At 35.6% G+C, this 27,916-nt stretch overlaps 2 protein-coding genes across 3 annotated transcripts in view; both read left to right on the forward strand.

Moving 5' to 3' along the window:
• The window catches only part of LOC123563018 (uncharacterized), a 181,009-nt gene that overhangs the window by 63,622 nt on the left and 89,471 nt on the right, over nt 1-27,916 (forward strand). The gene's annotated exons all lie outside the window — the stretch shown is intronic.
• Nucleotides 1-27,916, forward strand: part of LOC123565062 (uncharacterized) — a 151,520-nt gene that overhangs the window by 44,680 nt on the left and 78,924 nt on the right. For both annotated transcript variants that reach the window (XM_045359068.2, XM_053537631.1), the window contains exons 2-9: nt 2,088-2,262; nt 3,246-3,380; nt 4,126-4,497; nt 6,242-6,328; nt 7,690-7,836; nt 9,867-9,977; nt 25,851-26,090; nt 26,955-27,224. In XM_045359068.2, the coding sequence (XP_045215003.2) occupies nt 2,151-2,262; nt 3,246-3,380; nt 4,126-4,497; nt 6,242-6,328; nt 7,690-7,836; nt 9,867-9,977; nt 25,851-26,090; nt 26,955-27,224 (1,474 nt within the window). In that variant the 5' untranslated portion in view covers nt 2,088-2,150. The remainder of the gene's footprint in view (nt 1-2,087; nt 2,263-3,245; nt 3,381-4,125; nt 4,498-6,241; nt 6,329-7,689; nt 7,837-9,866; nt 9,978-25,850; nt 26,091-26,954; nt 27,225-27,916) is intronic.

Consider the following 27,916-nt stretch of genomic DNA (forward strand, 5'->3'; position numbering starts at 1 on the left):
ACTAGAGAAATGTTTTCCAAATATTATGCCAAATTGCTCACCAAAAACTGATATAGTGTCTTACCTTACACTATGCAATTTCTCTTATGAAATACGAAAATAAATACTTTCTTTTTGTCTGACACACAAGTGATACAATTATGAGTAATAAACAACCAGGTCAGTACTGTCACTCGAACCAACGGCCACAAATCGATGTGAGCTTTTGAACTTAACATTGAACATGACTCATCTGTAGATGATTAGTTCATTAATAAGCATCCAAAGATGTATAACCGGGTTAAAACTTCTGTTTCTGACCAGTATCTGCAGAGTCAGGGTTATTGCCGATGAATAATTATGTATTATTAGTTCGTGGCGCGCTCGAATGTATAACTTAACGTTTATTACTTAAAGTTCCGAGAAAAAAAAACAGAAATATTAATTTTTCATCTGTATAGTAATGGGCATATTGCGTAAGGTTATTAGGATCAGTTTTCAACGTTGAAATATGACCTGACTATAGTTGATCACTTTACAACGAGGGTCAAATTTTTACGCGTGGTTGTGTCATTAAATGACGGAAAGGGTCAATTTTCAACGTTGAAAATTGATCAGTATTCCGTTGAAAAATGACCCATGGGGTCAATTTTCAACTGCGTTAAAATTTAATGTTACACCGGCAGTGGTCATTACATTGACTTGTTTTATTTAAGTTATAACTATTAGATTATTTTGAGTTAAACATTCATATTATATTTTCATTGAACAAGAATGTAATATTGTGTACTACAAACTACTCGATAAATGAGTCGTCAACTATGTCTTTATAACTACATCCACACGATTGTGTGTACAAACAATGTTGGCCACACTTCCCAGAGAAATTCAAATTCAAATACTCAGAGTCAAACAAAAATAATCAGAAACAGAATTTTAGCAAGATATTGTAAAACGTCACTTTGTACAAACGTGCAAATTAAAAAAAATCTCTCTACTTATTTAAGGTAACACAGAAATATATTTTGTATCTAAAGAACGACCTTCTAAAGGGGGGCTGTGGTCTTGTGGATAAGGTGTCGGCCGCTCAATCCCGGGATCGTGAGTTCAAGCCCAAGGTCACGACCATGACTTCTCATATGACACCAGTACTGGTTTTTTCCAGGAAGCGGTCTCGAGAGTGGTTCCAGTAAGGTTGAAGCTTTCATTACAATCGAGCTAAAACAAATTAGTATAAACTAAATGTCTGAAGCAGAATGGACAACTTTTCTATTGACAGTTCTTTATTGTTTATTATATTCTAAATCGAAAGTTGACACAAGTAAATAAATTCAGTAGCATGTAGGGTACCTTTTGTCTACATTCATCCCTTTGAAAGTGGCTATTCTGTACATTCTTTTGTCTGTTAATAAATTCAAACTGCAACACTTCCCAAGAGTCTAAAATTCATGAAAGAATTTATTAAATGAATTTTACAGCTGCGCAAAAGTAATAACGTATCATCCACGTTTGCACATTTAATCGCTATCCCTTGCTGAAATGTCTTCGACCAAACAAGTTATCGCAGTATCATGAAGGAGTATATACGAACACACGTACATTATAGCCCCATTTGTCCCATTTAAAACACTGTTTTATGCAAGTTCCGCAGTATCAGTTCCATATAACCAAGGTATATATCTTACACTCACTTTATGAGCTCTGTTTGATGGTGTAGTAAATTAAAAACAAAACCAACACGTATCTTTGATTGAAATCTGTCATTTAATATGTAAATGACGAATTTGAAAACACAGTAAACAATAAATGGTTCTGTTACAGCATCATACATAATATGTGATAGGTGACTAGTTTTATCAAGAGAAGACAAATATTAACAGTTACTATGCATCATCAAAGGTGGGGATCTAACCTTTATGCCAATAAACAATGAATATGAAGCTTACATCTAGAAAAATACTGAAATACATATCCATTATTTAACAATGACAGCATATTTAGTAGTTACATTTTGCTCTTACTGATCAAAGTTTTCAAAACTTGAAAAAAAAATCAGTGGATATCAGCAGATAATGATGACGATTAATATTTCTATTTATATAATAAAGCGTAAAACAGTATCACGGCCAGGACAAGGTTATCCCTAGAAGTGTTCACCAGGCTGTAGAAAAATGTCGTGTGAAATCGAGACCAGAGTCCGAGTATTACGTGAGGAAATAGTTAGGTGTATTAAAGAACCTACCATAGTGTCACATCTCGAAGCACGGTCGGTCATATCTACAGGTCAGTTTTGTTAATTTACGTTTGTCTATATCGCGGTTCCTGTATTCTAGAGTTAAACATAGTTCCAATCCCATGCGCGGATCTAGCCAATTTTCTCAGAGGGGGTCCGACCAAACCCTCAGTATAACCAGGAAGGTCTAATAAGTATTGATCAGTCGCTCCATCTATGACAAACATGTGTCTTCACACACTAAATATTTTGATGTGTGTGTGTGTTTGTTTTAGGTGGATGTTAATCGTTTAAAGGTACAAGGTTGTCAATAAGGTTTTGTTGAACAGGTTAACTAGCAAATGAGCCGTCTAGCCTAGGGGGTAAGGGGGCATGCTTCCCCCCGCCCCGTCCCCCGAAAATTTTGAAATTTTGAATGGCCTGCATTCTGGGACATTTTAGGAGCATTTAAGAACACTTTTTCATCTGCAATTTTTTAGTTTTCTTAAAGGTAAAATTTTTAGTTTCTTTGAGATTATTAATATAAATATGAATTATGTCGGGGTCGTATGTAGCAGCAGCCACATACACTTTGAATGCGGTCCTAAGGTTGCCTTTTCGAAAAAAGAATCTTTCCTTCTCTTCCTTCCTTTTCTAGAATTTTTTTAGGGGGTCCCGAACCCACCACTCCCCACCCCCGCCCTCTGGATCCGCGCATGAATCCGATTTGGATGTAAATATTTATTTATATATACTGTCTTGCCTAACTTGTAAAAAATAGTGATGCGATGTTAAGCTCTCTGGCTGTGTTTTGGTAGTTCTGTGCTTCCAGGAAGGCTACACTTACCATTCGTTTTCCAGAACAAATAACGATTTTAATTTATATTGAAATATCCCTGAAAGCGTTCGAATACAGTGATTCTTATATTAAGTAACAGTCGAAAATATTAGGGCACCCATGCCGTAATTAGCATCTACTTTATTTTTGTTGTTGTTGAAATTTACGACATATACACAAAATGTGTTAATAAGCTACTATATATCGGAAATTAAGAGGAAGGTTCCAGAATAAAGAACCTGTACTTGAAAGATGAAACATGCAAGGCAGGAGAAGATCTTCTAGAATGTGTTCTAAATTCAAAGGAGCCTGGGAAATGGAAGTCTTTTGAAGATGCACTTGAAAGTTCAGGTAATAAAATGCGAGGCGCTGCTTTTTTATCATTTCTACTCAAGTTTTAAAAATTCATTGTTGACAGACATAAAATTGCTGTCCTTCTTATCAGGTGCTACTTTTTTCTTTTGTTCTTCAGCTACTATAAACAAAAGTAATTATATTCTCGAATCGACGTCAGAGTCAAGATGAACACACATGTAATTTAAACAAAAATGACATGTATTTTTCACATTCTCAATGTAGAACATGTAATAGAACTCCTATTCTTGCAACATGTAACTGGTGTTAGGCAATCAAAGTAAAAAAAAAATGTGCATCCACCAAACTTCTAGAATCGCATGATTTTCATTAGCCGATAAGCGTCATTTAGCACGAGGGTTAAATAAACTTACGCTAATTACGGAATCATTGTTTATATTCCAGCAAACGTCGAACGGGTTATCCATATTTTTTTTGTTGGATTTAACGTCGCACCGACACATGATAGGTCATATGGCGACTTTCCAGCTTTAATGTTGGAGGAAGACCCCAGGTGCCCCTCCGTGCATTATTTCATCACGAGTGGGTAGAACCATCGACTTTCCGTTTATCAATAATTTAGTCTTGGCAGTATTATTTAATTTCAACCATTTCTTCACAGTGAGACGTTGTGTATTCTTACACTGTTTAATCATTTTCTGTGGTATTGAAACAAAACGGAGGTTGTGTTTATCTTTCATATCATATTTTATTATTTAAATCTTTTATTTTGCCTAAACAGATTATCAACACTTGAAGGCATTGCTGTTGTCCAATAACAATTTTGATGAATTTTCTGCCCATGCCAAAACAGTTATGCGCTTGTTTACACCATATCTTGAAAAGATAGTAATTGCAAAAGAGTTCGTGTCAGAATTGAGAGCCAGGGATGTTATCAATGGAACTGATGAAGAAGTTATTATGGCTATGTTTGCAAATAAAGGCGATATCTATTCAACTATGGTTCTGCTTGAAAGAATGCAATGTAGAGTACCAGCTCGGAAATGGTATTACGAGTTTCTTGATGTTCTTATGCAGAAAGATCATCAGCAAATAGTGCAGGAGATGGAGCCAGACTTTATTGCAAATCAATCGTCGTTCTTGCCTGAGCTAGGTATGTGTTATAATATCTTACACTAGATTAAAGTTTGATCGTCACACTTAGTCTGTTGGTGAGGCTCAGTTGGCGAGGCGTATGTTTTTCATGTCGATTTGATAAAAGGCATTATATCTGAAATCATTCGTCCTCCAAATTTGATGCTTGAATTTCTTGTGGAGAAAAGATCTGTAAATCTAGGATCACTGGCTTGGATAACTGACCGCCGTTACATAGCTGAAAATACTGTTGAAAACGGCGTAAAACCCAAAACAATCACCCTATCTTTGTTGTATATTTCATAGAAACTATTTTAAGGTAGTTGTTTAATATAAACAATTGCTCAAACTATTTCTTTAAACATTATATACACACATTTTATAGACTACCTGCTTACTCATATCTTTGCCAAGCGGCTGCAAGGGGCACTCCACGTATGTTTCAATGGATTCTGGCTTATCTGCGATAAAGTTGTTATGTCGAGCAGGTATTTCAGGAATTTTGAAATGTACTGTTTTCGTGTTTTCGAATTAAATCTTGTCTCCTAGCAAAGCAATTGCTATATCATAAATGTCTGAAATTGTTTGCATAACACAAAACATTCATACACATAAAACTTGTGCTTAAGTCGGTTATCTTTAACTCTTTACTCATTCTAAGCTAACCAGAGCACAAAGTGCTCAAGGTGAACTATTGTGACCAGTCATTTTCCGGCGTCCGTTGTCGTGCGGTGTGCGTCGTCCATCGTCCGTCAACATTTGCATTGTTAGCACTCCTGAGGCCACCTATGTGACCCAATCTTTATGAAACTTGCTCAGAATGTTTGTCTTGATGATCTTTAGGTCAAGTAAGAATCTGGGTCATGTGGGTTTAAAGATAAGGTCACTAGGCCAGATCAAAGTAAGATCTTGTTAACACTCTAGAGACTACAGTTAAGTTTGAACCTCGTGAGAAAAGTCAAAATTATCTTGATGACTTCTAGGTCAGGTTAGAATCTGGATCATATGGGGTCAAAAATTAGGTCATTCAATCAAATCAAAGGAAAAGCTTTTTAACATTCTAGAGGGGCAACAGTTATGACCGCAGGTCAGAATTTACCCTGAGGATTGGGGTCAAAAACTAGAACACCCATTCAGATCAAAGAAAAAGCTTTTAAACATTGAAGAGGCCACTTATGGCCCTATCTTCATGAAACTTAGTCAGAATGTTTGCCTTGATGATTCCCATGCTAAGATTGAAACTGGGTCAAATCACATGAAAAGCTTGTTAACACTCCTGAGGCCAGATTTGTGATCATTCCTTGGTGAAACTTGATCAGAATGTTTGTCTTGATGATTTCTAAGCCAAGTTTGAACTAGGTCATGTGAAGTAAAAAAATCTAGGTCAGTAGGCCAGATCAACTCTAGCGAAGAACATAGGGCCATCATGGCCTTCTTGTTGAAAATATGATCTTCCCATATTGATCTGCCTTACACAATTTTGGCTTCATGTATTCCGATGTTTCTTCGAAAACCTTCTATTTTGTGAATTATTCCTAGACTTGAAAATGTTGTTTGTCCAACTAAAGAATTGTCGCTTTTTTTAAAGGAGTGGCAAAGTTACTTTCTCTTTTATTTAGAACAGAAATCTCTTTTGGAGATGTTTGCTTACATATTTGGTCTGACATCAATGATTCTTTAGAAAAAATATTCCGTCGTTTTTAGCAATCTACAAAGTTTACAATGACTACGTCCATTAATATATTATTCATGATCTATCAAAGATGAAGAATGCGTGAAGTATAGTAAACCAATGTTATCTGATGAGGTCAAAGGTGCGCGCGGACCCATACGAGAACACGTTGTTGCAGGTATGCCATTTGTTAATTGATACATTTTAATTAGCATAATTATACCCCGAAAAATTAAGTTAGGGGGAGTGTAAAGAAGCCATTTTGCTGATTAACGGGCTGTTTTGCGGTTGGTCGGGGAGGCAGTTTGTCCGTTGCAAAATGTTTTTTGTAGTTATAACTACTTTCTCATTTCTAAAGGGATTCCAGTCAAATTTCATTCAAGTGATTACCTTGAAATGTTCTTCTGCGTGATATGCTATTTTCAGGCATCAGAGGCAAAATACCACATAAAGGTTTCAATTGGTTAAGGGACAAATTACGTCAAAAAAATTTAAATATATTCCTAAGAAACAAGTAATCACCATACATATATTTTGGAGGAGGGAAGCTTTGGGTGCCAGTGGATTCTAATAGTCTTTCATACAAATGATCACCATAAAGAGTTGTCTTGCATATGAGACTACAAAGTAGGGCACCCATCCCTCCTCCCACTAAACACTTTTTCTGTTTTTCTTACCATACGATGTGTATTCAATAATTACCCGGAAAAATTCTCTAGTATCTTTATTTCTGGTGCTGTTTTGCTAAAATTGGGAAAAAAGATTGATAAGCTATTACATCAGCTGTTGATATTTAAATAACAAATTTCAGAACTTGCACAATATTTATTTATCGTCTATATGGCAACGTCAAATACTCCTAAAGTGGCCCAAATTCGTAAGGTAAAGATCAATAACTCTCTCTCTCTCTCTCTCTCTCCTCTCTCTCTCTCTCTCTCTTGCATTTTGTCAGAATAGTAGCTCCATTTGTAATATAAAATATACTGGTATCTCTTCCTCTTCGTTATTGGAAATTGTTGTTTTTAGGTTTACCTTACAGGCAAACTATTAATGATGTAGATTTAACTAAACTGTTTGCTTTTCATTATCGTCAGTTGATTAGAAGAATACCCAGAACAATAACTCGTTTCTTGCATATTGCCTTCTTTCAGGCACTAGCAGACGATCGTTTACACCCGCAGATGGCACTCTTCCTTTTTGCTAGCACCTTAGATATTTAAAAAGAAATATTCACAATATCGTCTTTCAAATACTTTATATTTAAGGACTATTTATAACTGTCCAAATGTTTAAATATTGTTTGCTTTTATTGTTCTCTAAAATTACTGTACTCAAGAAGAAGCATTAATAGCTCCCTAGTTACTACATGGCATTTATTTAATTAGCTCAGAAAAAAGTGATCGTTTTTGATGTGAGCTGTATGCATTCCTCTTGCATTCTGATGCATGTATTTCTGTTAATAATATTGCGCTTTCCCTTAATACCTTATTTACAAATGCAAATCTGAAAATCTGCTGATGTATTGATGTTCATTTTTAGACTTTGAAGAGGGAGATATGGGTACAAATGACCTAGGTGCACCTCCAACACCATCGGAACGGCAAGATTCCTTACACGAGAGTATGCTCATAAGCAATCTAAAGGAGTTTAACATAAAACCAGAAATGACAAAAAGTCTTCATGTCAGTAAGTGTTGTTTTTTTTCTGGTGCTTGGCGTATAATTCCACTTAAGTCGGTGTTAGGGATACTGAGGGGTGTTGCACACTAATTATCTCTCATGAAGAGACTCAATTATACTGCGCTATTTCTTAAAACGTTACCTTCTATCCTTCAGCAGACTCTTCTTGCAGAGTTCATTACATGATACAGCTCAACAATATAATTATGCATCTATAGAATGATCACCGCATTTGGAATGCCCACTCCCAACCCCTTTCGAAGAAGAGGCGATATATTGCTTTACCTATTGTCGATCTTTCTGTTTGTCTATCTGTCTGTGGACCATGGTGTTTCCGATTAATAACAACCGAATTCTTATCTCACAAAGGATCTATGGTCAATACATTTACCTTATTGTTTGGGGTTAGTAGGTCAAGATTTATGTGACCGCAATTCTGAAAACGGTAACCCCCGAAATACGCTTACCCTCCGATCGTCAGTATCCTCATAGGATGATTGTCTGTGCTTAAGACCCCTTTGGTTTTGGGATCAAAAGATCTCTTGTGGTCAGTAGATGACCCTGTAGCTTCATTTCGCAGAAGGTCAAAGGTCAAAATCACAGTGACGTCGAAACTAAAAACGATTTACGTACAATACCTAAATATCGTTTTAACCTACAGTTGTCAAACTTTATTAGATTATTGCCTGTGGTCAGTAGATGATTCCTATTGCTTTGGAGGTCAGTAGTTTATAGGCCAGTGTTACAGTGACCTCGGCACTGGAAATGATTTCTGTTTAGTAACTTGCGAACGCTTTGGCCAATAATCCTAAAGCTTCAAAGTATGATCGCCTGTGGTAAAAAGATTCCCTATATCATATTTGGGGTCACTAGGTAAAAACTGTGACCTTGAAACTGAAAATTGTCCCACGGTAGTAATTTAAAACGTCTTTGCCTACAGTTGATAAACTTCTTAAGATAATTGCCTTTGCTCTGTATATGACTTCTATCATGCTTGGTTTCAGTATATCAAAAATCTAGGTCAGATACTAAATATAGTGATACTAGGACTGAAAATGGGACACACAATCATCGAGGCATACTAGTAAAAACAATTGAGCATAAAGCTGGACTGGAAAATATCTTTGTATTTCCCACCAGTCTGCATGTCATTAAATGCTGTGCACGTAGGTAGGTGAAGAGATTTCGATAAATACTTTTGCTTAATACGTGACATATAATTGTTATCGTTGTTGCTTTCAGCCATTACCAGTTCTTTGATGTGTATGTAATATAAAACGAACTTAAAGGAGCTAAACTGATTGGAATCTTTCACATCTGAGAAAAGATATTGATTTTATATTTGAGGAAAAATTTATAGCGGTAATCTTTGTGGGTAGGTAACGAAATGCAAAAGTAATAACTTTCTTGCATACCAGACGGGAATTTCTGGTATTTTTACCGGTGCTAGAAAATCTAGAAAAGATGACTCTCGTGCTTTAAATGACGTATAACGAACTACATATATGTAGAAGATTTATGTAGTTATTTATATTTTATTTCGAAAAACGGAATAAAAATCCAATACCTTGACAGTTCCTCTTTGTTCCTGATAGTATATTTCTCGATTCAAAACACGTTGTTTTATTAAAAATTCATAACGTTACGCTGAAACTGATAAAACAAAACCGGAACTAAACATTGTTATTTGTGTATGAAACGTCATGACGTCTTTCCTGTTTACGGACGTTGATTTCCCGCGCTTTGTTTAAATACGCTGTTATAACAAATAGTTCTAAAAGGAAAGCCGTTCGACTGATTTTATTTTTATTATTATATTTTGATATCGGTATGCAAGAAAACGATTCTGTCACTGGTTATAGGTTCAGATGGGAATATTCGGCTCTCGGGTAACTGTTTAGGCAGTAACTCGGTAGGAACCTCGTTACCGCCTAAACAGTTACCCTCGAGGCCGGAAATTCCCATCCTCACCTATAACCAGTGAAAGAATCTTATATTCTTTATACCTAAAAATAATGAAATTAAAACATGCATTAGACTCTGCAGACCCAACTGGTAGAGAAGAAGCCAGGTATGAAGACAGTGGTGACGAGCATGATTCTAGTTCGCTGGACTCAGATTATGAAAATAAGGAATCTGAGACTGAAGGTATGTTTTCTTCTTTCCTTTTTTAGCTCACCTGTCACTAGGTGACAGGTTGAGCTTTTGTGACCACCTTCGTCCGTCGCCCGTCCGTCCTTTTATTTCAAATTAAAATGTGTATATCTCCGTAACTAATGAAGATACTGATCTGAAATTTCATCCCTCAGATGGACTTGGACAATCAGTGAAGATACATATTGACTGAATTTATTAGATTGGTTTTAAATGTTATTGAAGTCTTCCAGGGTAAGGAATAGTCATTCTAGTACAAAAATGCAGCATTTGAGCCTAGGACTCTCAAACTTGGAGATTTGCCCTAACTAGTACGTGACCCATAAGTCAAAAAGGGACTGTAACAAGAAAACATTTATCCTGATGATGTTTAAAGTGTCCCCGATTAATGAAACTGTTTGATTTCATTTAAGCAAAATTTAATCAAAGCATAGCAAGGGGGCATTTGCGTCTTCTCCCGATGATTTCCATGTGTATAGTTCTTTTTCTTATCTCAAAACTTTGCGGAAGTCGAAACAGCAGGATCTTGGGGTAGACCGGTCTAGGTTCTAGCTTGGTGGACCCCAATGACTTCTACTGTTGTTTTAGCAGGGTCGGTCGTTTGTAGAAACTTTTTAGGTAGCGGAGTTTAAAGACAACAGCCCATGAGTTAAAGAAGTGGGGTTGCAACATTTTTAATGTTTTGTTGTCACGATTAAGTCGTGACATCAATACATGTTATTTCTAGGGTCGGCTAAACAAGAAGTTGATTTCGCAGAAATGTGTAGAATTATAAAACCCGTACGCCAAGAATTGTGTATTATGTGATATCGTGTTAAATTTTGAAAAATAGTTAGATTTTTCTATATAATTCTACTCGATACTTTGAACCTAGCTACATAGAAATACTTTTAAAAGTATGTCTTCTAGCTTATAGATTAAGTTAAGAATAATAATAAAAGACCCATGATCCTTATTTGTCAAAACATTATTCTGTATATCTGAAAATTGTGTTTTTATTTGTGGAAGTCGACACAATGGCTCTTCTTAATAAGTAGCCTTATTTTTTAATACATAACGATTTGTCAAGAAAACATTCACTCAAACATTATATGTACAATAGACTGCACTGTATGGTAACTACACCGGTAGCCGTGTGTTTGGATCGGTCCAATATGGCCTCTCCTGAGCAAAAAATCACAAAATTATCACGTAAGTTTTGATATTTTGTACGATTTAACACATTTTTGTACATAAAAAATTACTATGTTTTCAGTTTTCATTCTAAGGTGCAAGTTATTCGATATAAAAAGATCAGATCATACCAGTTCAAGTTAGTAAGTAATAAAAACGTGCAGATTATGGCAATCAAGAAGCGAAAACTTTTAAATGATCTTATCAAAACTCTTGTAATTGTATCATCAGGAAAATCAGTTAAGAAGAAAGAAGAAACATTTTTGCATATCTTGTCATCGTTCTCTAAACTGAAAGTATAGTATGTTTGCGAAAAAGTACCATCCAAATTCAATCACATGTACAAGTGTGTAACGGTTTGGATACAAGTAAATGAAAAACTGTTAACGGTTTGGAATTAGTATATGCACCGGTTTGGACCGCAACTTAATTCACATTCCTGCACGATAGACCGGTATCAAAGTTGATAAAACCACATCTGTCTCCTTCAATTATTTCTCGGATATCAGATGTAACTTTTTGTATGGATTGGACGGTGGACGGATAGCTCAGTGGTTTTCCCACTGGCCTTCCAATCCTGAGGTCGGGGGTTCGATCCCCGGCAGCTACTCGGGAATTTTCAGAAACTCTTTTCAGTGTTTCCCACCTAACTAGAGGTGTACTGGTCAGGAACCCAGGCAATCCTTGTGTATCAGTGCTATACACTGGGCACGTTAAAGAACCAGTCTGTCTATTCGCAACGAGCTAGGCTAAGTTAGCCGGACAAGCCTGTATCTGATTTCTGATCTCTCTGTCGTGGGGGCTTTGTCTCACTCTGTCCCTCTGGTCAGATCGCTCTGTGTCTGTACTAGTAGAGGATGAATTATGCGCCCTTTGAACGTGAAATTGATAATGAAAAGGGCGCTATATAAATCTGGTATAATAATAATAATAATAATAATAATAATAATAATATGATTGCATAAAATCTAAAGAAAGAAATAAACTGAAATTCATAAAACTAAATACCTAAGGTAAAAGGAACAACTGTGTATGCACCGGTGCATAATAACGTGTTAGGTTTAATAACGAATTTATTTCCGGGAACATTTTCAAAATGAATCACTATATATCCTAATATGTAGGATAAAACGACTTTAACAAAAAGCAGCGTAAGTACGTTTGAGTGCCAGGTTGGTTAGATATCAAATCCGTTCGTTTTTGAGAGCCTGGGTTACATTTACCGTCTCGAGGGTAATTTGATCTCATTTCTTAATGAATACTCATTTGTTTATCCTATCTGTCAACTGCTTGTTTAGAAGAGGAATTAGTAAATGCTTAGAAAAAAAGGCCGATAATATCAAATCCGTTCGTTTTGAGAGCCTGGGTTACCGTCCCGAGAGTAATTTGTTTTCATTTCTTAATAAATACTCATCTGTTTATCCTATTTGTCAACTGATTGTTTAGAAGAGGAATTAGTAAATGCTTAGAAAAAAGGCCAATAATAATAATAATAGTAATAATAATGATAAAAACGTGTGTTTGCCTTTTCCTCTACCAACTTAAAAGCAACCCCATAAACATTAGTTTTGTTTCACCATTCCAAAAGATTATTTATCTGGACTACTTAAAGAACACTAAAGGCTATTGCCTACATCCGTTCGTCAGCTTCCGCATGCTCTTTGTTAATTATTTCGAAGATGTTATATCAATAATGACTAATGGGAATCTATTGGAACTTAGTTGTGTTCAATGTGATGATCTGATATGCAATATACATGTTCCATTATTCTAGTCTAATTTTTACAAAGGTATTGTACAATTTTTCTGACCTGTCAAAACTTGTTCCCGGCTTTCATTATATTCTGTTCACGTCTATATAAGATTAACATGAAAGCCAGAAACAAGTTTTGACAGGTGAACTAAGTAGTACAATATGACCCTTTTCCCGATTTACAAAATTGAATTTTGTAACTTTTTTTTTACGTACGCAGGTATCTCAATAATCAATAGTTACAGTGCACACTTGTCCACCGTGATGATCTAACATGCACAATAAGGGTCTGCAAGTCTGACTTTAAATTCATTATAGAATTATGCCGCTTCCTTTAGCTAAGAAATACTGGTTTAGCTTTGGTACTCAAGTACTCTTTGGTATGTAACCAAGAACTTCATTTATCACTTTTAAGAATGAAATGAAACTTCAAGCACTGGAGTACTCTAATGATCCGACATGCAGTGCACAGGCTCGAAGAACCTCCTGTTAATTCAATGAAGCTGTGCCGCTATATTGACTTAGAACTTATGGTTGAGTTCATGTATGTAAGCAGGTATCTTATTTAGCATCAGAAGAAGGGAAATTTCTATAACTGAATCATACGTCTTACCAAAATCGTTGGTCCTTTTGTACTTGTTTATGTCATTTCTTCATTCAGTTAGCTTATATTAGTGACATAGCATTTGAATAGCTGATCTTTGTTGTCCCTATCAAACTTGATGAAAACTGGACAATTTCCATGAGTTAATTAGAGATATCTATACTAAATATGATTCCGATCGCCATATCAGTCCGGCGATTACTTCTTTAGATATTACCGCGATTACTGAACAAAGTTTGGTAACGGAAGATAGCAAGGCGAAGTAAATATCTTCAAGAACTTACATGAATTTCCATTGTTTTTTATTTGAGCGGCAACATGAAGCTCCATTGTTTTTAGCTCACCTGTCACATAGTGACAAGGTGAGCTTTTGTGATCGCGCAGCGTCCGTCGTCCGTGCGTGCGTCCGTGCGACCGTGCGTGCGTAAACTTTTGCTTGTGACCACTCTAGAGGTCACATTTTTCGTGGGATCTTTAAGAAAATTGGTCAGAATGTTCATCTTAATGATATCTAGGTCAAGTTCGAAACTGGGTCAACTGCGTTCAAAAATTAGGTCAGTAGGTCTAAAAATAGGAAAACCTTGTGACCTCTCTAGAGGCCACACTTTTTAATGGATCTTCATAAAAATTGATCAGGATGTTCATCTTGATGATATCTAGGTCAGGTTTGAAACTGGGTCACGTGCCTTAAAAACTAGGTCAGTAGGTCAAATAATAAAAAAAACCTTGTGACCTCTCTAGAGGCCATATTTTTCATGTGATCTGTACGAAAGTTGGTCTGAATGTTCATCTTGATGATATCTAGATCAGCTTCGAAACAGGATTAACTGCAATCAAAATCTAGGTCAGTATGTCTAAAAATAGAAAAACCTTGTGACCTCTCTAGAGGCCATACTTGTGAATGGATCTTCATGAAAATTGGTCAAAATGTTCACCTTGATGATATCTAGGTCATCTTTGAAACTGGGTCACGTGCCCTTAATAACTAGGTCAGTAGGTCAAATAACAAAAAAAACCTTGTGGCCTCCCTAAAGGCCATATTTTTCATGGGATCTGTATGAAATTTGGTCTGAATGTTCATCTTGATGATATCTAGATCAAGTTTGAAACTGGGTCAACTGCAATCAAAAACTAGGTCAGTAGATCTAAAAATAGGAAAACCTTGTGATCTCTCTAGAGGCCATACTTTTTAATGGATCTTCATGAAAGTTGGTCAGAATGTTCATCTTGATGATATCTAGGTCAAGTTTAAACTGGGTCACGTGCCATTAAAAACTAGATCAGTAAGTCAAATAATAAAAAAAACCTGTGACCTCTCTAAAGGCCATATTTTTCATGGGATCTGTATGAAGGTTGGTCTGAATGTTTATTTTGATGATATCTAGATCAAGTTTGAAACTGGGTTAACTGCGGTCAAAAACTAGGTCAGTAGGTCTAAAAATAGGAAAACCTTGTGACCTCTCTAGAGGCCATACTTGTGAATGGATCTTCATGAAAATTGGTCAGAATGTTCAGCTTGATGATAACTAGGTCAAGTTTGAAACTGGGTTACGTGCCATCAATAACTAGGTCAGTAGGTCAAATAACAAAAAAACCTTGTGACCTCTCTAAAGGCCATATTTTTCATGGGATCTGTATGAAATTTGGTCTGAATGTTCATCTTGATGATATCTAGATCAAGTTTGAAACTGGGTCAACTGCAATCAAAAACTAGGTCAGTAGATCTAAAAATAGGAAACCTTGTGACCTCTCTAGAGGCCATACTTTTTAATGGATCTTCATGAAAGTTGGTCAGAATGTTCATCTTGATGATATCTAGGTCAAGTTTAAACTGGGTCACGTGCCATTAAAAACTAGGTCAGTAAGTCAAATAATAAAAAAACCTTGTGACCTCTCTAGAGGCCATATTTTTCATGGGATCTGTATGAAGGTTGGTCTGAATGTTTATCTTGATGATATCTAGACCAAGTTTGAAACTGGGTTAACTGCGGTCAAAAACTAGGTCAGTAGGTCTAAAAATAGGAAAATCTTTTGACCTCTCTAGAGGCCATACTTGTGAATGGATCTTCACGAAAATTGGTCAGAATGTTCACCTTGATGATAACTAGGTCAAGTTTGAAACTGGGTTACGTGCCATCAATAACTAGGTCAGTAGGTCAAATAACAGAAAAACCTTGTGACCTCTCTAAAGGCCATATTTTTCATGGGATCTGTATGAAAGTTGGTCTGAATGTTCATCTTGATAATATCTAGATCAAGTTTGAAACTGGGTAAACTGCGGTCAAAAACTAGGTCAGTAGGTCTAAAAATAGAAAAACCTTGTGATCTCTCTAGAGGTCATACTTTTCAATGGATCTTCATGAAATTAAATCAGAATGTTCACCTTGATGATATGTAGGTCAAGTTCGAAACTTGGTCACGTGTTTTCAATAACTAGGTCAGTAAGTCAAATAATAAAAAAAACCTTGTGACCTCTCTAGAGGCCATATTTTTCATTGGATCTGTATGAAAGTTGGTCTGAATGTTCATCTTGATGATATCTAGGTCAAGTTCGAAACTGGGTCACGTGCCATCAATAACTAGGTCAGGTCAAATAATAAAAAACCTTGTGACCTCTAGAGGCCATATTTTTCAATGGATCTTCATGAAAATTGGTTAGAATTTTTATCTTGATGATATCTAGGTCAGGTTCAACACTGGATCACATGAGCTCAAAAACTAGGTCACAGTGTCAAATAACGATGTCAAACTCAGTTTAAAACTGGGTCATGTGGGGACAGGTGAGCGATTCAGGACCATCGTGGTCCTCTTGTTTATTTGAGCGGCCATATTGGACAAATCCAAACACACGGCTACCGTTGTAGTTACCATACAGTGAGACTGGTGAACAGAGAAAGTGGTATTGATTAGGTCAAGAATGTATATTATTTGTTGTTGCCCGCTGCCAACTGTAGATTTGTTCTTTAGTTTTCGGAACAGTCCTTACTTATATGCCAGTCCTGCTAGAACAAATCATAATTCTCGTTTAATGTATCTATAAAGCCTTACAATTTAGCAATTGTACAAAAAAGGTTGAAACATAGCAAACATTGAGATTCATGGGAGGTGAGCAAATTCAAAATCTTGGCGATCTGATTACTTGGAGAATGATGTTGGAGTTTAACTTTTGAGGTATTGAATTCTTGGAGCTGAACTTTTCTGGGTGTTGTACCTGCTGTAAGTGCATTCTGGTACTGTACGATGTGTATTGCCTGTAGTCGTCTGATTTTACGATATTATTGTTCTTATTCTTCTAATTTACGGTTGATAATTCTTTTGATTTACTAATTTATCACCACAATTTAGCATTTCTTGGAAAAATGCTTCAACTAACAAGTATAGAAAAAAAAACTTGACAAATAGGAAACATAGATAATATTGGAGTTGAACTATTGGAGATCTGATTACTTGGAGAATAGCGTTTGATACCCTGGTGAGCAGTAGGACCACAATGACACTTTTGTTTGTTTTATCTTTCTTGAATGATAAGCGCAGTTTGAAAACAAGGGGAGCGCATTTATGTACGCTATGAGTTTGTACATTGTAGTTACTGTTGAATAAACATGGTTTGGAAACGCTAATATGGTATAGGTAGACATCAGGAAATAGAAACTTTACTTTCACTTTACCAAACAGCTTCGACTAACTTTTTGAAGCATATAACGTAGCTTAAAACATCAGCAGACATTCTTCCTTACAATCCAGCATAAATAAAGCTGATATTTGACATGAAAATAGTCTTTACTAGTTGGGAAAAATCTATTAATATGGACTAAATTCGAGTAGACCATGGTGGCATAGCCGGCGAATAACTATCTTCATGCCTTTAATACCAGCTCTGTGAAAGTGAAGGTTACATACACACTTCTTAGTACTAGTTCTATAAATAAACGTCGGAGTTTAATATTTTACGATTTTGACACTTCATATAATCCGACGTTTTATCGAAGTTATAAATTTCCCGGTAGAACTTTCCGCAAAGTATCTTGCGAAAGGTTTTACAAGTTCCCGGTGGAAGTGACTAAAAGGTGATAGGTAAATACCAACAACGGACAAAGAAAGCTACTTTACACATCCATTGAACATACTGTCTTACTGAAATGAGCAATCCATTCACTATTGCAACACAACACGAAACTGTCAAATTTTCTTTATTATAAAGAATGATTTTAGACGAAAAATATTGTCGTGGTCGGATTTTATAAAAAAAATGCGGCCTGTTACTAAGGTATTGTCTATGTAGTGAACATATGATTATAATTGATGGGTGTAACCAGCATTTATTGGTTGGGTTAAATTTTTAAAAAATTCATTAAGTTATAAGTTCATATAAAAGGAGTTTAAAAGGCTATTCTGCATGGATTCGGCGGTACAAGTGCGTTAAATAATGGCCGCGGAATTTTTTTACTAGTGCCGTAGGTAAAACGTATTTGTTTTCGTCTAAGCAAGTATAATTGATTCTAAATATCTTTTCAGTGTTGTATTGTTCATGATATTTAATTAAATTACACATTTAGTATATGTTTGTATTAACTTATCTATCCGTCTATCCTTATCTCATGTATTATCGTACTTCATTATTCATACGGGAGAGCCCTATTCATTATTAATAATCCATTACCGTTTATGTATATCTTATGTTTTACATTATTTCATATTGCATACTTACATTTTATGAGCCATGATTGAAAGTGTCTCCTCGAGGTATGGCATTGGTGTAGTTGAATACAGCTATTCAACTGGATAGAGTTGAATACATGGAAATTTAGCAGGGTAAGGGTTAATAAAATGTAAATACCTTTGTCACCATACGACTTGAATTAGCATCATCTGTTGGCATCTGTTTTGCACCTTTAGTCATGAATGCTGGCGTCTCTGCTCGTAAACCGAGATCTCCTAACAAAGAAACAGAATCTCTAAATCCTCGATTCACAACAAATATATCTTTCTCTTTCACAAAGTTTCTTATGTCCTCCGTATTTGAACGAAGCATGTGATTTGAGATTGCTGCATCATTATTTTTACTGTCAGCAAAGAATGGTCCTACTATGGTAACGAAATACCCAGTTGTTGTCACTACAACCATAGGTTTCACTAACTGTCGACCTTTGTGTATGCTGTATGATCTTCTCTGAAACTTAAAATTGCCACTTTTCTGAATATAAATGTACGTACCGTCTAAAACCAGAATCATCTCATCTTCTTCAGCATCAAATAAGTGTTTTGCAAGAGGTCTTGTATGTTGTGAGATAATAGTATTTCTAGCGATACTTCAAGTCCAAGATACAAATGGACAAAACTCCTCATCAGTGCTTGCCTTACAGTCCTAATAGCCCGTCGAACACTTGATTTACAGACCCTTAAAAGTGTTGCTAACAATTTATTAAACATTCCGGACCGTAGTTTAAATAAAACGAGCCCTACCGATGTCCAACTTGTCCGTGCCGGTGTAGCTTTTACTTTGTCCTTTATGTGTGAGAATAAATCATGGAACTGTTCTAGACTAAGTCCAGTTAGATTTCTCATTTCTTCATCCTTTATATTGTCAAAGTCCAATATGTTTTGTTTCTTACAGCGCATTTCTCTCATTTGCTTCGGTAAATTCAGAATAGTTGTTCTATTCATAAACGGTTGCTCTGTAACTGGTATAGTTCGTAAACACTCTGGTCAAAGCATACATGTTTTTTCTTCAATGTGACTTGGGCAGGATCTTGCTCCAGCAGGAATTATAACATTATGATAAAGAAATGCAGCAAATCGGGCGGGTGCCGAAATAACTATAAGTTTAGGTCCTGGTTTTTTGCATGCCAAACACCGTGCATTTGTTTTAGGTGCAGATGGTATATTTAACTTTACCGGAGATGGACTGGCAGCAGGAACAGATGAAGTTGAAGCGGTTGGGTGAAAATCTGCATCCCTGGTAGACTGAGAATCTCTCTTGCTATTGTTTTGCTTAGACGTTGTACATACATCATACGTGTAATACTTGTGTTTACATTTGTTGCATATGATATCTTTTTCCCGAACTGATCTCGATAAATAATGCCTTTCTGAGGTATTTCTTCACATCTTTGGTTATAATGCGTCTTTCCTTTGGTTTGGTTCGTTTGTTACACACAACACAGTTGTAGTGTTTCGTCATCTGTAACGAAGCAAACAAATCATTGCATTTTCTTATAGAACATGTGTACAAATAAATTCAAAATGGGCTTGATTATAACTCCAAATGTATCGGACGTGTTTTACAATTACGATTCGAAATTATTCCAGGTAATACAGCCCATTCCAGATGAGCATGCTCTATATAATGCCCCTCCACAAACTATCCTGAGAATGTGTACCTACACATTCATAAAGAACTTGATGACGTGGTATATTTATGAGAGAACACCAAAACGTTTTTGGGTTTTGATGAATGTGCGTTAAGTTATCCGTACTGTTCTGATGATAAACCCGACCAGAAAATCAGTTTTTTTACCTGTAACTTTTTAATTTCTGTAAATTGAAATCAATGGTCGGTATCAAAATAAAGCTTAACGTTTGCTGAAAACTTTACGTAATTCAAATTTATATTTAGTATGCAAACTCACACGAAGTTAGGCCCTGGAAGGGGACTGTAAATGGGGACTGTATGAACGTTGACTGATGATAAATTCGACCACTTTGTCATTTACAAAATTTTCTTTGTATTATTATAGTGAAACTTTCTCAAAAAGCTGAAACAGTCATTCCTGATCAAGTAATGAAAAGTAACCCAATGTCAGGCCTTCATGTTTCGGCAGTGAGCATGCACAAAAAACACCCTCTTCCCCAGTAATTTTGGATAAATGTTTTTTATACAAATAAATGTAAAAAAAACAAAAACAAGGACAAATATCAAACAGGGAATGCAACGTGCCAAACTCGCAGCCTCCCCAAAACGAAACCTACAGCACGCAAACGTGCACACCACAAACACACACACACATACACGCGCACACACACAAAGCCAACACACGAGGACAAAACGAACAAACAAAGGAACACAGTGAGGCACCGCCTTGGAACGGTCAGTGGCAAAAACACCACTGGGGAGCTTAAACCGGTTTATGGTGCGCACCCAACCTCACTCATTTATTTATACAGAATATTTACCAATTTTGTTTTTGTTTACACCAGTTGGTGTTGGAAGTGGAAACTATTAGATGGTATGTTCAATTTTATAAATAACCGATGGCATTTGAATATTTCCAAGGTGGTCGACTTTATCATCTGTCCGGGTTTATCATTAGTACCAGTACAGTGCTTTTAGAATATATAAAATATTGATTCCTGGTAAGTTCGTATAATTTTAGTATCATTTGACTGAAAAAAAGAAAACATAGTAATCTAAATCACATGACAAAAATATGTTACAGACTTTTTTTACTAAATTAATAGTCTTCAATGAAACGTCAATAGAAATCCAGTTATTACAGTGTAAGTTTTATCAGTTCGCAGTCAGAAAACATGACTGTAATGATCCTTGCATATTATTTATGGTCATCTTATTCAATAATTCTTGTTCAGCAGACACAACACTTGCAAATGATACCAAAAGACATTGGGTCACAAGGCAAGTAAATATTGCCTATATGTGGACCGGTCGGATACCTTAATTCAGATATTTAACAGTAATAATCAAAACAGCAGAGGAGTTGTATGAAGAGAAAAGTCTAAACAGACTGATAGAAAGGGGTTAACAAAACAAAAATGAATCACATAGGGTTCGAACTCGGGTTTTTGGGTTGAAAGGCCATCACGCCATGCAATGTACTACTGAGGAATTAGTTACGTAATCGTAAATTAATGTACTATTTGAAATTAAAATATTATCCAATATTCGTTTTACATCTACCCCAGTTATTTTTTTCCAACGGGCTGCATACTCTGTTCTAAAAGTTATTTCATTTTCGCACTACTATAATGCCATGTCTATGGACTTTGTATGTAACGCAGCTAGCGGTAAAACCTACAACAAACTGCACGCTACAGTAAACTTGGCACATTTAGTGATACACAATCCCTTTTCATATTCATCAAAATTATGTGAATTCAGTTTATAAAGCCAAACAACGTGTGGAATTAACAAACTTTTCAAGCCTGGGATTATTGAATAAGAAGCGATTACGAAAGTCGGGACAAAATGGGGACGAATGTTGTCAACTTTTAGCGTCTGCAAAAGAGCAAACGAAAATAATCAAATAAAACGTCACTTACCTTTCTTGTGAATTCGAATTCCGTCAAATATATACTTAATCCATTATTTAACGTATCATTTACACCAGTGGTTCCACTAATAAAACAAAAATGTAAATTTGTTTATCTATTTTTAGCGTGACGTTTGACAGATTTTCTTCCGTTTCGTACTCCGACTTATTCGCTCCTTCTAATTTCCTACGGGTGGCATTAAGTGTCGTGTTTGCTTCTTGCAACAAAATACTTTCTCAGTTTGCATAATTAAATTTTTGACCGTTATTTGTCTTTAAATTAATGTTTTGATGTTAAAAACTGCCGATTTTATGAGTCATTCTCCCGATAGGTTAATAAAAGCTGGCTGTTCAAGGTATTAGAAAAAAGTAAAATGCATAATGAGCGCAGGTGTCGACAAACTTAAGATTTTCACATATTATATGTGAATATACAACGAATTTAAACACAAAAAATAAAAACTGTCGACAGCTGCGCTCATATCTAAATTTGAATGAACATGGAAATAACATTAAAAAACTTGAAAATCGCCGATTTGGGGTATGTTTGATAGGATATATCTGCTACATTGCAATCAATATTTTGACAACAAATATCTTATTCGTACAGATTAAGGTGTAAACTAATGAAAAATAGTGATAATTTTGAGACAGTCAATACTGTAGTAATTGTCATAATCTTAGGCCAAAACTACAGGTTAGTGAATCTAGCCCTTTGCTCAAATGAGGGCACTTGACCTGTATTATGTTTTTGTATGTTTAACACAGATATTACCGTTCATAATTCAGTGTGTCTTACATATATTCAAGGTCAAATAGTTGAGGCTAGATGAGCGACTTAGCATTGTTATTAAAGTAGAGTTTTGCTTAAGCTGGTGCAAGGGGCATAGGCAGTCTTCCTTGTGCCTTTATCTCTGATAAAAGACTCAGTCAAGCCGGTTCTTCTATTAATTTGTTTGGTTGTACTTTACGTTTCCAAGCGGGCCTGTTTTAGATTTTTAATTTGTTTTACCGAGAATATAACCAAAGGACCATAAATCTTGTTGTTATTTGATCATAAATCCTGTATTTAACATCCAAAAGTTATAGTTTATTTCTCATGAGGTCTGTTTAAATTTATTAGAGAATTTTAACAGAAAAAATGACATTGCAGATCTGGTGTGTAGCGTAGCATAAGATTTAGTTTTAACATATTATGCTTTAAAATTTAGCTTGTAGATAAAAACTGAAAGATTAATGTAGAAAATATGCAAACAAACTGATTACTTAGGGTGGACAGTGCAAATATTTGACATCATAACCTCAAATGTGATACTGAGCAATTAAAATGGAAAACTAAACAAAAATAATCTAAATACAGTTATACATATAGTTACCATAACAAGGAAAGTGGTATGGATCGGTTGATAGGGAGGATGAAGGCCAATATTTTATTGATCATGCTGTTTGACGGTCAATTAAGCTTCCATGAACAAGTTACGTTTTGGACAGGGAAAATAGGAATTTGGTCAGGGAAATGTCCGGGAATTTTATCTATTCCGCTTTTTGGGAACCCTACCTGTATGTACTTAGGAATGTTTGTCTGCGAATGATAGCAAACTGATGTATAACCCATAGGTTGAATTTGATATACTCGTATGGTATAGATTGAACATGAATTGAATTAAAATAAGGTGCAGAGCATCTTCGAGCCGTCGTAAGCAGTTTTTATATCTTACCAGGACTAAACTGTTTTGATTTCTCTTTTCTGGCCTGTTTCGTCGGGCCCTTAAGGATGTTTCTCTTGTTGCTCTGTCTTTTGCAAAGGCACCGAGTACATACGATTTGGTTATTAAGGTTTGCTTTTTTATATAATTACACAGGAACATATTTTTGTTTTACGTGCCATGCCTCTTGCTTCCACTGCGTGTGTTAGAGATTCACCTGGCATGGATTACTTGTATTTACACACTGTCCCGTGACTTTGGAACATGGTGGGGGTTCAGAGTGAGGTTGGGTTTGCACCATAAACCGGTTTAAACTCCCCAGTGGTGTTTTTGCCACTGACCATTCCAAGGCGTTGCCCCGCTGTCTTTATATGTTCGTTTTGTCCTCATGTGTTTGCTTTTTATGTGAGTGTGTTTGTTGGTAGTGTGCATATCTGCGTGCTGTAATTTTCGTTTCTGGAAAGCTGCAGATTTGGAGCCTGGCGTTCCCTGTTTGACATTTAACTTTTGATGTTTTATTTGATTATTTTCGTTTTTGATATTTTTATACCCCCACCAAACATGTTTGTGGGGGTGGGGGGGGGAGCTATATAGGAGTCAGTTTTGTTGCGTCCCGTCGCGTCCCGAAATCTATTATCTCAGTTATTACTAAATGGATTTGATTCAAACTTAAAATAGATGTTCCACCTCATCACCCACATCATGTGACACAAGGTGCATAACTCTGACACCAATTTATCATGAATTATGCCCCTTTTTACTTAGAATTTAAGGTTAATTTTGATGTATATTCACTATATCTCAGTTACTACTGAATGGATTTTATTCAAACTAAAAATAGATGTTCCACCTCATCACCAACATCATGTGACACAAGGTGCATAACTCTGACACCAATTTTTCTTGAATTATGTCCCCTTTTACTTAGAATTTAAGGTTAATTTTGATGTATTTTCACTATATCTCATTCTGATTGGCTTAGAGCCAAAGGGAAGTAGCCTTTTTTTAACTTTCGTACTGAGTTTCTTCCCCTTAAATTCCAGGAATTAGTCTATTTTTAGATTTTCAATATTTTAGGTATTTTTTTAACTTTTTTATTATAAGTCCTATGTAAAAGTAGAGGCATTTTTCTGTGGTAACATGGGTCAGTAAGACATTTTTTTAGTGTATCTCTAATATTAGAGATTTTTTATATTTACCTCATCCCTCATCCAGGGCACATAATTATACTAGTATTACTTATATGTGGAAGCCCAGGATGAAGTACTCCAAAGACGAGTAAACTTCTTTTTAAGTATTAAGCTTTTTTGACATTTTTATATTATTCTAAGTATTTTAAGATTTCTTATGGTTGCCATTCTTCTGTGACAAGACCGTATGGTGGGGGTATGAGTCACTCCTGTGACAGTTCTAGTTAGTCATTTCCCTTGCGCTTACGTTTATTCAATGTTTTGGCTTGTTCAAGTAAAGAAAGAAATTGCAGCATTTTGGTTGTACTTTCAGGTTATGTCTCAACAGTTTTAGGTAGTTGTGTAAAACAGTCTTTCTCTCAAGCCTGTTATATGCCTAAAATGGTAAATGTTTGCCTTTTTCCAGTTCGTACTCGCCACGAAAGTTTGAAAACATTCTCACATTGCTTTCTTTTTAATAATGATTGTGGAAAAATCATTACAGAGGCTTGAACTCATTGCTGATATTTTCTTGTTGTTTTGTGATCATTGGAGACCATTTTATATATATTTTATAGAGTTCCACTGTAGACGGTGCTTGGGGATAGGTTAGGCAAATTCACATTTAGTAACCTCTCTTGAACATACTAAGCCAAACTAAGTCTTTAAATAATATTTTACTTGTTTGCTTGGTTGTATTCCATAAATCCCGAAGATGTTTTTAGTTTTTATTTTACTGTCTCATCAGCCGTCTTTATTTCATCAACACATTAGCAGTAATTATGGGGTGTGTCGGCTGATATACTCAGCTGGTACTTGTACAGTGTTTTATTAGTTTAGTTCTTGGGAATAGTATTCCAGTGAGTCCATGGATATGATGCAAATTTCGTTACCTCATATGAACTATCTAAGTAAAGTAGGTTATTATTATGTTTTGATGCGTCTTGTATTTCCAGTGGGAATAATTGGACTTTGTTTGAACTAATTTGCTTCGTCTTGTGTTGATATATATTTTTTGCCTCAGAATTATTCAATGATGGTATGTGAGAATGAAACATATGTGTACTTTTTGCTCCGAAATCTGTAAAGTGACTAAGAAGTGCTCCGATGCCTTTTATTAGCCTATTTCACATGACTGTAAAAAACTGGCGTATGACAGCCTTATCTTACTTTTCTTAAGTATTTATACTTTCAGGCGCCCAAACCATTTTGAAAAATCAGCCCCTCTATATAGACGGACACACTTCAGACTTGAAGGTATATAGAGATGAACTGCGCACAGTACAAGTTCAAGGACTTCCCAATATCGGCAGGCATTTAGATGCAGTGACTTTATACTTTAAAAATAGAACTTGGTCTGGGGGAGGACCTGTTGTTAAATGCACGTCTGACAAGGACAACGACGTTGCTTACGTTACATTTGAAATAGAAGAAGGTATCGTTAACTTTTAAAAGAAATAAATCTTAACCACAAGGGACACATACTTTGTGAAGTAGAATTATCTTATCCAAAAATTGTAGAGATTTTGTAATTTGATCTGAACTTGTGCATGACGTCATATATCCATATTTATATGTAGTCACTGCTGAATCATGACAAGTCCGTTTTTTAGGGATTTTGCAGAGGTCAACAGTGTTTATGGCTCCATACACGGGTCATTACGACGTTTAATTACAATAATGTAACTATATTTTATAAGTTGCTTTACTGTACAAACGGCATATAATGGATAGCGTTAAAATAACCATGGGGTTAAATCTTAATGACAAGTATATTCTACATTGTATCGTAGAATAATATTCAGCCCGCACGCTTAGCTCAATAGGGAGAGCGCTGATCTACGGATATCGGGGTCGTGAGTTCGAGCCCTGGGCGAGGCGTATGTTCTCCGTGACGATTTGATAAAAGACATTGTGTCTGAAATCATTCGTCCTCCACCTTTGATTCATGTGGGGAAATTGGCAGTTACTTGCGGAGAACAGGTTTGTACTGGTACAGAATCCAGGAACACTGGTCAGGTTAACTGCCGGCCGTTATATAACTGAAATACTGTTGAAAAACGGCGTTAAACCTAAAACAAACAATCAAACAAGTAGAATTATATTCAAGTTTTCATATGTTTACGGATCTTGTTAGAACTAACAAATCATGTTATAACCGTGAGTAAAATAAAACCTGAGTTCGGATGAGTATTAATTAAATCACGAATGCGTATGTTTTATGTCTGATATGATTTTGCTATATTTGTTACATAAATGCACTCCAGATTTCACAAACAATTACATGAATGTGTTTTAGTTGCACAACGTGTTGTCGATAGGCCTGGACATTACTTAAAAGGTCAACTGCTTGATGTGTCACTGTACAAGCCGAAAGAGAAAAGTGGAAATACGTGTAAAGATTCAGTTTCAAGAAAAATACTAATTACTGGGTTACCAAGTTCAGTTGACAAGGACTTTGTGGAAATTTATTTTGACGACTTTGAAAGTACATGCATAATGCAAGTTGAAAGTGTTTATATAAATCCGGATGATGCTACAGCAGTAGTACAGTTTCGTGACCAAGCAGGTAAGCTTTACTTTGAAGATTGAAAAGTTATTGGTTCAAATTTAAATGCTAGTTTCTTGTATTCAAAACTGACTATAGTTAAAATAAGTTACTAAATGTTCTTAGACATGAAGCTATATTTTTTCTTAATCATTACGTTCATCTATAAACTTAAGAGCACATTTAATGTCCTTTGATAATTTGGCAATATCATTCATATTACCAACAGGACATCTGTGAAAATACTAAGATCTTTAAAAGCATACGCTTACGATAATTTGAATTTTGTATTTATATCGTTTTATTCATTTTGCGATCTCCACCTGTATTCAAAAAGTCACAAAAATTAAACATTAGTATCTAAAATTTACAACAGAGAAAATTTTGTTATGAGACTGGTTTTATCCTTATCTTAGACACACAAAGTTCCACTTCTAACGCCCGAACGATTATTATATGAAAACCAGAGTTTGTAGCTGTGACTTCTTATTTACTGGAGATATGACCCACTGCATCGGATCTGGCCAAACAATCATGAATATGTTCACAATTAACCAACAAATACAAATATATGGAATTTATATAGCGCAGAAATTTTAAAATATTCTATTGCGCTTTACAATTACATAGATCTAACACACATTTAAAATACGTACATACAAAATATGAACAGAATTCTAGAACTTAGATTAAGAGTTTGGACATGTATAAAT

This window comes from Mercenaria mercenaria, chromosome 2, assembly GCF_021730395.1.
Source record: "Mercenaria mercenaria strain notata chromosome 2, MADL_Memer_1, whole genome shotgun sequence".
Classification (NCBI taxonomy): Eukaryota; Metazoa; Mollusca; class Bivalvia; order Venerida; family Veneridae; genus Mercenaria; species Mercenaria mercenaria.